Source organism: Pomacea canaliculata, linkage group LG6 (genome assembly GCF_003073045.1).
Source record: "Pomacea canaliculata isolate SZHN2017 linkage group LG6, ASM307304v1, whole genome shotgun sequence".
NCBI classification, from domain to species: Eukaryota; Metazoa; Mollusca; class Gastropoda; order Architaenioglossa; family Ampullariidae; genus Pomacea; species Pomacea canaliculata.
In genome coordinates this window covers 22983944-22997795 of record NC_037595.1, presented here as the reverse complement: position 1 = coordinate 22997795, position 13852 = coordinate 22983944, and the positions used below count along the sequence as shown (strand labels likewise).

Genomic DNA, 13852 nt, shown 5'->3' with positions numbered 1-13852 from the left:
TAAGATAAAATTTAATTTACGATGATTATGGGAAACATGCTGGTCTAGTCTTATAGCTCTTTTATATGAAAATAAAACAGAAAAGCTGCTTCAAATGTTTGCAGTCTCTCCTCAAGCATCATATGCACCATGCTTCATCATTAACTATTCATAGCATTGGTTTTACTGAATGTTGTCATACACTAACATGTAACGGATTGATTCAGTGATGGCTTATTCTCTCAGGATGCTGCAATACAGAAGAGGCGTGAAGAGCTCCTCAAAGAAAGGGAGGAAAGACAAGCAGAACGTGCAGTGAGTAGAGTTTCAAACAGACTGGTGCTAAGGAAATTCTCTTGCAGAAAATGGAAGGGATATTCTTCACTCTACTTAATCAAAAGAAATTTTCTCTTTAGTAAGATCTTTGTGAACAGTTCTGATGGATTCAGTTTCTAAAATAAAGGGAACAGGGATGATTGTAATGATGTCAAAGCCAGATATTTTTGCAGGGGATTAAGGTGGGGAAATATGCGCCATACATAATGCTGATAAAGTTCATGAAAAAAGCCACTCCTTCAGTTTAGAATCATATCAACTACATATTTACTTTCTTAAAGAAAATATGAAATAAAAAATTGATCGTAACACTTCTTGGACTGCAACTGATAAAAACTGCAGTAATTATCAACATGCAATATCAGTAGAGTATAGAGTTACACCCTCTGAAGCGCAGTGATTTAACACACTTAAAAGAAAATGTCTGTTGACAGGCAGAAAAGGCAGCAAACAGGGAGGGTGACTCTGATAACGAGGATGAAGGATGAGGCAGCTAATGAGGAGGGAGAAGAAGATGAGGAGGAAGAAGATATTGAAGCAATCCTGGCTGAAGAATTTGAGGCAAGTGTTACTTCTGGATTTGAGACACAGCAAGTGTCAAGACTATCAACATTAGACCTTTAAAGGTTTCTTGTATTTCAAGGCATATAGCAGGAGAAAAAAGTTATAGTGAGTGATTCCTCAAAAGACCCAGCACCAGATTTTTGTACTTTTACCTGAATCTTATTTTCTTTCTGACTTTGTAAGCAACTTTGAACTTCTGCTGAAAAAATATTATCTTTCATAAAAGAAATGGATTGTTGTGAACTTGGTGTAGCTACGCCTGTCCTTTTAACTTGATATACATTGTATACTAGTTGATTACCTAGGGCATAATCTCGGTGTAGTTGCATTTCTGCTTCAGTGATAGGCAATATACCATTAAAGCAGGCAGCATATTTCAGCAGATCTCTGCTTACATTATATTTATGTTCTTAACTACAAATCTCACAATAAAAAGGTTAAACACATTGGTATATATTACAGATTGGAAAATGTGACAGTGGTAATCTTCTAGAGCAGTCAAAACCACAAAATGATGAATGAATAAATTACACTAGAAGTTGATGAATGAATGAACATAATTTTTTAATCAACCCAGACTTATTCTTTGCACTGTTGACAAATGGTTTTATTGGTGTATACTGAGACCCACATGGGGGTTCTCTATAAGAACACAGGGTTGCTATTGGGGAGCAGGTATTATGATGTTCTGACCTTCCTCAGCCAGAAGCAGAAGAGGAAGAGGAAGAGGAGGAGCTGGAGCCGGATGCAATGGAGAGGATGCGAAATGAACTGACTGAGGCTTATGAAGATCAAAACAGCAAAGTGGAATCTGTTCAGGCAGGTGTCCACATTGATGCATTGTTGTGTTGTGTTATTTTTTTTTTATATAAAAGATTAAGATGAACAGATGGAAGATTGGCTTGTTCCTGATTGGTCCATTTTCTGGAAATATTTTAGGTATGTACATATGTATTTATGTGCATTCTCAATATGCACTATACCTCTTTCTCATGTACATGTACATGTGTATGCCTGTGAGCACATGCGATTGTATGTGTATGTGATATGATCACCCATGCTTACAATCTGAAGTGCATGTACATAGATATCGGACAATATTCTTGTTTTCAGGAAACTTTAACTGAACTTCTTATCCCCAAGCTCATAATTGAAGCAGGCCGGAAGAATCACATTGTTCGTTACATCCTCAACAAAAAACTGAAGCCCTACGTGGAGTTTCGACAAAGTCTTTTTGAGCGTGTTTATCCAATCAGTGAGCAACTAGCACAGCAGATGATTCGCACCGGATACAAACAACCAAGTTGCTTTGGCCGATGGTGTCCAGTGAAGGTATTAGTTCATTGTGACCACCACAGAGCTTGGTATTTTGAACACCTTATATGGTCCAACTGAAGAAAATAAATTTTTAAACAATCACTTTCACTTTTATTTAACATCTATTTTTTATTTTAAAATATAAAATTCTATCTGTTCTTGGATGTACACTTTGGCCTATCAATGCATATATTTATGCTTGTGTGATATTTAAGAAAATGATGTATTGCTTTAGAAATAGGAAGCAAAGACTATCGTTTATGCACAGTTTTTTGTTTTGGACTCAGCTTCATGAAGGAGACTGCATCCAACCCATGAATGGTCCGGGCTATGCAAGCTACCCATGTATCTACAGACAGCACATCTACTACCTGAGCTCCAAGTCAGCACGTGACACCTTCGTGGCCAACCCCTTGACATACCTGAAGCAACCTAGCCCTAAGCCAGTTGTGCCTATTCGTATTGCCATCATTGGGCCACCCAAATCAGGCAAAACAACCTGTGAGTAAAGTCACCACAAGTCCTTATTATCCTTTTTCTGTGGGAGTCAATCATGATTGTTAAGGGGGATTAAATGAAAAGACAGCATGATGTTGGTAATAATAATAGCAATAAAAAACACTGAAACCTTGTACGCTGTCATACTTAACAGATGGCTCAATGTGCTTGCAAAAAAGAAAGGCAAATACACAAAGAAAGACAGATGCAAAATGCACATAGCACCTGGTGTACAACACATAGAGCACAGCACATCATGCATGGCACAAAGCTCATGGTGCAGAGTGCATAGCACATAACATGTAGTACACAGCACATAACACATAGCAAATAGCACACATTTATAAGCATACCAAGACATGTCAGGAAATGACGTAAAAACACAGCAGTCATAAAATGCAGAACAGCCACATTGCAAATGAACTCAAGACTCCAAGTGATAGCTCATGTTCCAGTGGGGGACAAAGAATCATATTGCAAACTAATCTTCCAGAATTGCTTGCTGCAAGTGCCATGCAATGAACTGGAAAATGTCCTCAAATGATTTAATGTTTTGCATGGCAAATATATGGGCATAATTTTTGCATGGAAGTATTGCATCCCCTCTATCATCCTGTTGCATTTTTGTGCTGCTGTCTTTTGCATTAATCTAGAGTGCATGCACCCTTCACTGTTCAGTTACTATTCATAACAAAGGAGTGAACAATATAACGCTGTTACTCATCTGTGTAAATGCACAGGCCACACCATTCAGAGTTTGGAAGTGTGACCACATTTTTGCCTCTTTGCGCATTATTTTTCTTGTCCTGGATTAAAGCCCTTTTGAGCAATTATAGGGGAGTAGAATTGTTATTTTGTCTAATCTTGACTCACATAAATTTCGAAGTGGCTAAAATAAGGACCTTTTCATGAATGATGTGTGTGTGCATATATATATATTATTTGTAATTAATTACTTTGGTCTTTCATATTTGTCTTACAAATTTTTATTTTTCTAAATTCCCTTTTAGTGTCCAATCGATTTGTAGAGGAGTATGGTGTTGTTCGACTGTCTATTGGTGAGGCCATGCGAAGGGTGCTTCAGACACAGCCAAAGTCTGAATTGGCACAGTTAATGAACCAGTGTCTTTATCAGGGGAAAGTGGTTCCAGACGAACTACAGGTGCAGTCACTGGAGGTTTGCCTGCTGGACATGAACTGTCAGACACGGGGGTGAGAATTAGGCTACAGTCAAAAAAGTTGAGAATTAAAGAAAGACACAAGTTTAAAATAAAGACTAAATGAGACTTTAATGTTAAATATTGTGGTAATATCTCTTTTAAAGTTATGAAAAAGGTTGTCTGCCACAGAAAGAGAAACACACACATGTAGAGGAATAGACATGTATGGAAAAGATGAATGGAGAGATGTCGTCTCACAGACATATTTTGGGAGATTACTCCTGAAGATAAATTGCACTGTCAATTTTGTTGTTGTTGTTGTTGTTGTTATATTCTGCTCCAGTGTTTGATGCTTTATTAAAAGTGGTGTTTTCTCACTTAATTCTTTAAATTCATAGTTACAAAATTAAAATATGAACTATCTACAAAAACTGTGAAACAGAATGAAACCTGATAGTTGGTGTCATTTTAACCATTTAAAATTATTAAAGCATAGATATACTGTAAAAACTGTTAATCATACTTTTGTTGGCAGCTATGTTCTGGATGGTTATCCCATAACAAAGAAACAAGTGGACCTGATGAATCAGCGCAGTATCATTCCTGTTAGGGTCATTGAGTTGGAGATGAACAGTAATGAGGTCATGGTCCGAGGCACCAAGGACAGACTATCACCAGCAAGGTCTGGTACTTTCTACTTAAATGTGCTTTTCATCAGCTGTAGAAAACAAAGATCTCCCAAATTTACCAAAATTGTAAAAGTAGTTTTAATAACTGTTAAGAGATCATAATTGTAGTGTTCTCCAACTTAAAGTCACCTGCAACCATTTATTTTTTTAATATTTTGAAGGGTATATGTTTTGGATGGTGAAATTAACAGAGTTTAACAGCATTATCATCTTACTATTTTTACTTGTTACTGTATGCAGCTTATTTCAGAGCTGTCTAGACTACATGGAAGTAATGTTTATTGTCCTTGTCCTTTTTGCAGAACTTTTCCAATGCATGATAGTGCCCAGATATTACAGACAAAACTAATGTCATTCAAGAATGCAGAACAAGAGGTACATGACTGGTATGAGAATGAACACATGAACATCATGAAAATTGATGCTTTGCAGTCCAAGTGGATGATCTGGAATCGTGCACTTGAGATTGTACAGGCTGCTGTTATACAGATACAGACATACTTGCAACGCATTGATCAAGGTCAGTGTCTTGCCTAGACAGATACCTACTTGCAAAGTCACTAGTCTTTTTGCAAAGTAAATATCTTGATACAAATGTGTGATTCCTAATGAAAATATCAAATTTTTTCTGATTGTAAGTTGATGGGGTTTATGACAATAATTTCTTTTGCAGCTGGGTTAAAATAATGGTGTCCTATCTGTTTATCAAGCTTTCCAATTATGCTTAAGTGGGAATAATTGCAGTACACACAAAAGCTTTTTCTATATTAGAGAAATTTACTGTGCTGACTCTACTTATAAGCACATGTTTATGCCTTTGGATCCAAAATTTAACAAGATGGCATTTATTAAAAGCTTAATAAATCAACGAGAACTCAAATGAAAGTAGCTTTGCTTTGCTGGTTGGTTAGTTTATTTGCTAGGAAGAAGCTTTCCCCTAGGGTTTATTTACACTATAGAGATAGAGGATGATATCAGTGGTGGGGGAAGAAGGTTAAAAGCTAGGGAAAAAACTGTTTTTTGAATAATAATAATTACAAAAATATACATTTGTATAAGGTTCTACCACAACAGGAGGGCCATGCTGTGAGAGCTAATTCACTGACATAACAACATAAACAGTAGAAGATGCAAAATAAATAAAGCAGTAAAGGCTTAATGTAAAGAATGTGTAACAATAACTTGTGGCTTACACCTTGAGATGTTTCTTGAACAAATGGTAGGTTTGAATGACTTCTTATGTCTTCTGGGGATTAATCACATGAGTGAAGACATTTCAAAAAGTAGATGAATGGATGAACATGCATTCATCTAATTTGTGGATTAGTTAGTGCTATGAATAGGTGTACATCCAGAGAGAAATATATTTGTCTCAAGATTTGTGATTTGTCCCAAGATATTTTTGTGCCTTTGGACAATACAATGTTTATTGTATTGGTCACTGGTCACTGCATTAAAGTCTCTGCATGTGGCATCTGTTTACACAGCTGGCTGTTTTGCCATGACAGCCTTAGTTCTCCTTCCCACTGCATTAGAGACTGCTCTCCGCATTGGTAGTTGCTCACCATATTACCGGCTTCATATTATATTGGTGACAAGCATTTACCACTGTGGTACTCAGTAGGGAAGGCTGTGGTTAGCATGGTCCACTGTGGAGCTGCTTCAAGATCTGCTGAGACCTGTGGCTGGCAAACTCCTCCTGCCCACCTAGCAGAAATGACTAGAAGGCAATGGAATGAGAGGGACAGGCTCTGTACCTCACTTGCCATACCTGAGACACAGTGGATCACACATTCACTTCCCTCAAGTCATTAGGCTATGAGACTTCTGACTATTGCCTTTAAATACTCACCAGCATGATTATAGCTAATGTTTTTTGCACAATGGGTACAAAAAAAGGTATTTTCTGATAAGCCTTACACAGCACCTGTGGGATATTAACACCTTACAAACTAAAGGCCATTTTTCTGTTTTTTACAGGCAAGGCAGCTTCCATTGCAGACATGTGCATCAGGCCCACCGAGTTCGAGCAACGAGTGGGTGATTTTGGACAGTACTGTCCCGTCAGTCTGGCACTGTATGGGGAGCTTATTGACTGTGCCACCAAGCGTGAACTTACTTATGCTGCCGAGTTCAGAGGTTTGCAAGCTCTCTTGGAAAGGGTTTTACATGCCTTTTCTCCACTACTGATGATTTAGATCAGTGGTTCTCAAAGTGTAGTCTGTGGACCACTTGTGGGCCGCATGCATAAATCAGTCATATGTCAGCAAAGTGATATTTTAATCACCAGATATGCTATGGCCCAGTGTTGATTTCATACGAGTTACGAGTTTTAATTGTATTGATGCCCAACAGCTCATTCGCATCAAACGCTTGCATACCAAGTCTTTATATGTCACAGCATGAGCATTGTCATTTAACCGTGTCATCTGTTACCCTTAGTAATGCAATGCACTTCTTTATTTTTAATTTTCATCTATGATCTGAGTACTGTGGACTTGCTTACATTGCTGTGAAGCATCTACTGCCATTTCCAGCAACTTACTTTTGCGAGACTGGATTTTCAACACTTGTGGGACTGAAAACAAATAAGAGGAGCCGATTAAACGTGGAATCTGATATGAGATTGAAACTCTCCAACATTGAACCAGACATTATCACCTAAATATCTTATAAAAAAAACAACTACATTGCATTAACATTTAAATTAATAAAGAACTTGTACTTGTATGTAAGCTTATTACTATACTACTGTCACAAAAGTACATTTAGTTTTGAATAGTGATGAAACAAATGTGGCAATTTAAATTGAAATTCATGGTAGAGAGTGATTTTAGGCCTTGGTGGTTAACTGCATTTTTTACTTTAGTAAAACTTTGGTCCAAGCTCTAAAATACTTTGAGAACCACTGATTTAGATGGTGGTGGAAACTCTAGTAGTTTTGAATCTTGTGTTTAATGCATATGCATGTGTGTATTGCTTTCACATCAACATCTATAACCAGAAAACCAGTATCATACTAAGAAGACATTATGTAATGCAGTAGGTTTTGAAAAATGTCTCTTCAGTATTATCTTTATGTACATAACCAACATGTATTACAGCCTATCAAAAAAATGAACCTTATTCCTTATAATTACTTTGACATTTCTCGATAAAGTGTAAAGCTGACATTATAGTATAGAGCTTAATTAAGTTCATCTCTGAACATTGAAAAACTGATCTGTGTGGTTGTTTAAACCCTTCCTTTGATACTTTGATGTTCCTGCAATTATAATTAATGCTGTTTTCCCATCTTGTTGTAGAATCTCATTTATCTACTGCAACCCTGTGTCATTAAAGTTTATGAAACAAAGCATGAGAAAAAGCTAAAAAATAATTGATTAGGTAAAGAACATTTATTAACATACTGGAGATAGGCAATTTGCTGCATAAAGCTGACTGCTATTTCCTGTACATACAGTGACCAAATGTTGCATTTGTCACATCCAATGTGTCATTGCGTTCTGAGACAATAATTGGCTGTTTTCTAGGTCACTACTATAAAATGAAGGGCAAAAAGGAACTGGATCAATTCTTAGCAGATGCAGAGGCATATGTGCCACCACGAGCTCCACGAAAGCTACCTCCACCAGAGTTGTTGCCAAAGCGACGAAGACCCGAGGAAGTAAAATCATTAAGGGAAACGGAACTACAAGGCTACTGTCCAGTGACCTTCTTGGATGGAAAGTGCATGTAAGTATGGGTGTAAACATGCAACAAATTTTCTGTACAAAGAAGCCTTGAAAGTTTAATGTCAAAATTCAGCAGTGGAAACAAAGCATTAAAACACATTCCAGACCTCTTTTAAGTCAAGGTTTGTAGACTTGTAGAGCACGCTGATCCTGTGAAACAGTCCAAAGTGCTAGGGAATGTTCAAAGGTCATTGAAAGAGGTACTTCGCTTGAAACACTTAAAGAGGCAATTTTCCAGAGCAGCAAAGGGAGACTGTTCCAAGTGAAGGGAATAGCATAGACAAGGCTCACTGGCCAGTAGAGTGTGGTGTGGGGAATGTGGAGCCAGAGTGTCATAAGCAGCTGAATAAAGTGGTCAAGGAGTCTATATGGTGATGACAAGAGAAAGGTAATCGGGAATACAGAGAAGGGAGACATTGAACACATTTCAGTTTGTAGGTGATACAGTTGGTAACAGGCAGCCAATGATAGAGACATTTATAGCAAAGACAGTCCACTTTGTAAGTGGTACGGTTGGTGACAGCCAGCCAGTAAAGTAGGGGAAGCTGGTGGTGGTGATGGTGGGGTTAATCAGTCTAATGTGTCTGGAGCACCAGATGAGTAGCAGTGTTCTGAGCGTGTTGAAGGTGCAGTGTGGCAACAAGGAGGCCAGTGACACTGGAGTTGGAGTAATCCACGCAGGAGAGGAGGAGACAATGACATCAGGATTCTGTATGATAGATTGGCGTGAGGGGGGGGAATCCATCAATGAAAAAAAAGTTTTTGTTTATAGCATGAAACATACCTGGTTATCCACATCCATAAAAATATGCAAGAATACAATGTCTGGTTTAGCAAGCTATTTTGTTGCATAAAAAAGATGTAAGTTAGAAAGGATAGTCTATGTTTTTGTAATCTTTCTGCAATACAATACAAAGTAAATATATGTCAAAGGAAACCTGTTAAAAAATTTTCTGAATAAAACTTTTTCAATATAAAGCTTTGAACTCTGTCTGAAATGGCTAGCACTTGCTTTGTGGTGCATCTACAAACAGCGTGTTTAAAAGCCAGCAAATCCACTGAATAAAAGCATGCTGGTGTTGATGACGAACAACTTTGTTCTGTCAGGTATGAAGCCATTGTGCCAGGGGACCCAGATCTGATTGTTGAGTACAAGGACAAAGTTTATTATTTGGAATCTGAAGAGAAGCTGCTGAAATTTATGAGGTATGTTATATGGACTTCTTGACTTTCCTCACTGAGCTGCATTTAATATACATTGTCTTAAGTCTATTGGTTACTGACACATCTACAGCCTTCTAGCTACGTCTGTTGACAACTGAAAACCTAAGAATCAACCACAGTAGGGACATTTCAAACAGCTAAGAGAAACTGTTAAGGGTCAAATAACATGATGCCTTGATTAAGTTGCAGTCCCCCGGTCGACCCAGCTGGTGGGAATGGGTACCTGACCCTATGGAGGGTTGGGGAAGGTAAGGCAGCGAGGGAGAGGTAGGCACCGCCCTCATGTAAGGCTGGTCCCGAGGAAAGTGAGGTCTCTAACACCTCATTCCCTAATGACCTGTAAAAGGATGACGTTTATCTTTTACCTTGATTAAGTTGCAGGTATTTTAAAATGTCAGTATAATTATCATTGCAAATGATTAGTCTGTAAATATAGGAAACAAGCCTGGCTATAAAAGCTGTCTTTTGGTTAGATTTTTATGTCGAGCTGTGTGCAACTGAATTTGTGAATTGGCATACATCCATGTGTCTTCTATCAGTCTGCCTGAGAAGTACTGGAATCTAAAACTGCCACACAAACTGCCACCCCACAAAAAGCCGATGCCACTAACTGGCCTTCCAATGTTGGGATACATGGAGCAAGGGGTAGCCACAGCGCTGATTGCTGCCCTCACAGCAGCTGGCAACTTTAAGCCCAAGTATCCGTTCATCTCATCCACCCGTTCAGCCCTGCTCTATGTGGCTTATCACTTGAAAGGTGAGCATAGATTTTACTATAATCATTGAAGGCTTCAGGTATTTAAATTTGGGAAGAATTTTGTCCACCTTAATTGTGTATTTTGTCTTCTATTAGTCTGCTGAAGAAGTTCTAAAACCTCAAATCAAGGATGTGCTGTAAAGGGAGGTTATTTGTGCTACTTGAATTCATTATTGTTAACACATTCTATCTCCATCTTAGCCTTTATCCTCTTCATGTCCTCCCCACATGGTGTCTCCTTCCATTCCATTTAAGTTATTCTTTAGTAAGTTCAAGCCTGTGCATCCATCCATATACACGTGAATGCATGTACCCACCCACATGTAAGGTCTCTCATCAGAATACAAAATATATGTTACGAATAGTCTAAACTGAAAATTAACATGAGGTGTCCCTGCTTCGGTGCAGCAATAAATATTTAGAAAAAGAAAATGTTTGAAGGTAAGACATACATAACATTGCTTACTTCATGTCTTTACAGCCTTCAACCCCAAAAGTTCTGATTACATACGCAAGAAGTATAAGCAGAAACTGCGTCAGTTCGAAGAAACCTGCAACCTCATCCGATACCTTGGTAACAATATGACAGTGCGATACCGTGACCCCAGTGAACGACCTGCAGACTTTGATTCAAAGATGGAAGTTTTCTTTGCTCTGAAAGGGACTGAGCCCACACCAACATGGATAGCATAAAGAAGCGCTGTAAAGAGTGTATAAAGGCACTCAGATGTGCATATTTGTACAGCAAGTGCAAGCCATGCAAAGATTATTTCTCTCTCTCTGTGCACACTTTTGACATGAGAGACCGTTTCACATTTAAGTCTCAATGATTACTGACAAACTTTCACATAAATCTATTGTATTGTTTTCAATGTAAATAACAAATAAGAGTGTCTGCGTGAAATTATGAACATAGGATTGACTATGATTAGCAGTGATGTTACATATCAAATGAAAATTAACCATCGTATTAAACACAAGCAAGTCTGTGGCTTGTAGATGAAGATATTTTTTTTACATGTTATCTGCACAAATATTAAATTGTCAAGGCTCATCTGAAAGATGTTTTATTTTCAGCTTGAAAAATGTTATTCTTGTTTTTCACTATATCTTGGAGATGCTTACAAGGTTTGTATTAAACTCTACAACTTTGGAAAAATGGATACTGAGCTTTTTTTTTAAAAAAAGAAAAGCAGAAAAATATTCCTCTGAACAATATGTGCAACAGGTGTATTCATCTTTCTTTTGGCTGTATACAGTAAACTCAATTAACTATATATTGCAGTGATTTGAGTAACACTTCATGAATGACTGGTTAGTAGCATGCAGTCCTAAATGTGCTGCAGCAAAAATCACAAACACAAGAGAAAACCCCAACACCTGCATGTTGAAAGGTTCATCATTTCTCAATTGTATGTTTGCAAAGAAAAAAGCAAGAGGAGTGATTGGAAATGTCTGTACAACAAACTGATTGTAATTTTAGCTGATGACTCTCATCCACTCCGACAGGAATTCAACAACAGAGAAATAGAAGTGGTAGATTTAGAGTTCCCCCGAGCCAGAACCCGCACGATATCTACACTTTTATTCCACAGTAATCCACATATACAACCAAATCATGGCTAGGATAGTCGTTGAGTGATGGTTCTCATACAGCTGGTACCCATTACCAGAGCGCCCGGTTCTTCTATATTTTAAAAATGTATGCTTATATTTAATGTCATACTTGAGCTAGCATGTAATGTCTGATGTTAGTAATGTGGCATATAAATAATAATTTCATGAAAAGGATCAATAAGGATGTTTTGTATTTGTATTTTTGTACTTGTATTGTAAGTTTACAACTACTAAGAACTTCTCAATCTAGAAATATAAAAAAATTACATTCAGGTGGGAGAAAACACTTTCTCAAAGGTATTGTGCAGCATCTTTTATAAAAAAACATTAAGAGAGAAACCTTTTAGGACCAATACACCATGACTTCCATTAATGGAGGTCAACATTCTACTCCCGCTCTGCAGATGACAGGTATCAACTGCCAACTGCAAGACCATACTGATAGACTGAAAATGGGAATACATATGGGAGAGACCAGCACTGAACAGAACAAATTCATGGATAACAGCAAAGGAAAAGCAAAGATTTAAATAAGCAGAGCACAGCTTGAGAAAGCAAATAGCATTAAATACTTGGGAGCCATCCTTTCCAAAGACAGCTGCATAACATGCACATCAGGACTGCAACAGCAACAGCAGCAATGGTCAGGCTGAACAGGTTCAGGCGTTCTACTCAGTACAAACTGTACTCCAAGCAATGACTTAATTTATATCATCTTTGCTACAAGTCCTTATTAAGCCTGTCCTCCAATACATAAATCAGTACAATTTAATTATCATGTCAATATGTACACTGCCCAAGAAGATCTCCAATGCAGACCTCTGGGAGAGAACCAACCAAACGCCTGCTGGCCATCAAGAAGCAGAAGTGGGGCTGGATCAGTCACACCTAGCTAAAGCCAGCCGACAATTTAATGAGACAAGCTGGCATGACTGTTGATATGGTCCCAAATGGAAAGGGACGCCCAGAACCGGGTCTGATGGCATGGAGTAGTTGCAGCCCTATGCTCCACTGGGGGCAATTAGGAACAAGAAGAAGAATATGAACACTGAAAAATTAATGTATGGAATAAACCTTCAGTCACACATGCATAAGTGCCAGCTCTTTCTACTCCCACCAAACAGGCATAACGTACACACAAACACACTGACATGCACCTCTCCCCCAAGCACACACATTTGCTTTACACAAATACAGGCAGCTAAATCACGTTTTAGAATTCAGCAGTAGGATGGTGTAGGAAATCAAGCTAGAATATATAAGGTAGGGAAATGGGTTGGTTGGTTGTTTGCACTTTACACTGAGATAGCAACTAAATCTATGTCAAGGCATTATATATAAGAGGTTAGCGGGGAGGGGAGTACTGAGCATGGATCGAGGTGCCCGCCGTCTAATTAGATGATTTTGCTACAGCGCTGGACTATGGTGCGTTGACAGAAAATGTTACTCAGACTGCACGGATGATCTTGCTTAGCCGTCGACAGGTTCAAGAACCATGCAGCTGACAAGGAACGAGAATTTAAGTTGAGCAGACCTTCGACAGCGCAAGAATCAAGAACATGTATCCCACGAAACAACAATACTAAATGGAAATGCGCAGACGTAACACAAACAATTGCAAAAGTAAATTTATATTGGTCCACGCTCATGTGCACGACCTTGCACTGAAGAAAACCTCGAGAAATTAGAAAAGCAAAACTATATATAAGAATCATGAAAGGGGAAAAAATTAGTCCAAGTGGTGTAAAAACAATTAATGGACTGCATTGGTCAGCGCGTATAATCAGACTCAGAGCAAAGGATGGGTCGTGCAAAAAGTCTATTAGTATCATGGTACCGTAAAGAAGTTTGTGGACCGAACTTACGCAAAGCACGTGCGTGCACGCTTTCATACGAAGCGGTCAGTGACGCAACTTTCCTAGTTACCGATGGGGCGCCAAGATGGGAATTTTTCAAATTTTCTTTCTAGCTGAACAG

General features: G+C 38.3%; 1 protein-coding gene across 1 annotated transcript in view; it reads left to right on the top strand.

The window, feature by feature from the left end:
* Positions 1-11417, top strand: part of LOC112566953 (adenylate kinase 9-like) — a 37699-nt gene extending 26282 nt beyond the window's left edge. The window contains 14 exon segments of the mRNA XM_025243382.1: positions 226-294; positions 750-796; positions 798-876; positions 1582-1698; positions 1993-2211; positions 2484-2697; positions 3705-3906; positions 4390-4536; positions 4846-5063; positions 6524-6682; positions 8077-8278; positions 9385-9483; positions 10041-10258; positions 10740-11417. Coding sequence (XP_025099167.1) covers positions 226-294; positions 750-796; positions 798-876; positions 1582-1698; positions 1993-2211; positions 2484-2697; positions 3705-3906; positions 4390-4536; positions 4846-5063; positions 6524-6682; positions 8077-8278; positions 9385-9483; positions 10041-10258; positions 10740-10951 — 2202 coding nt within the window. The 3' untranslated portion in view covers positions 10952-11417.
* The last annotated feature ends 2435 nt before the right edge of the window (positions 11418-13852 follow it).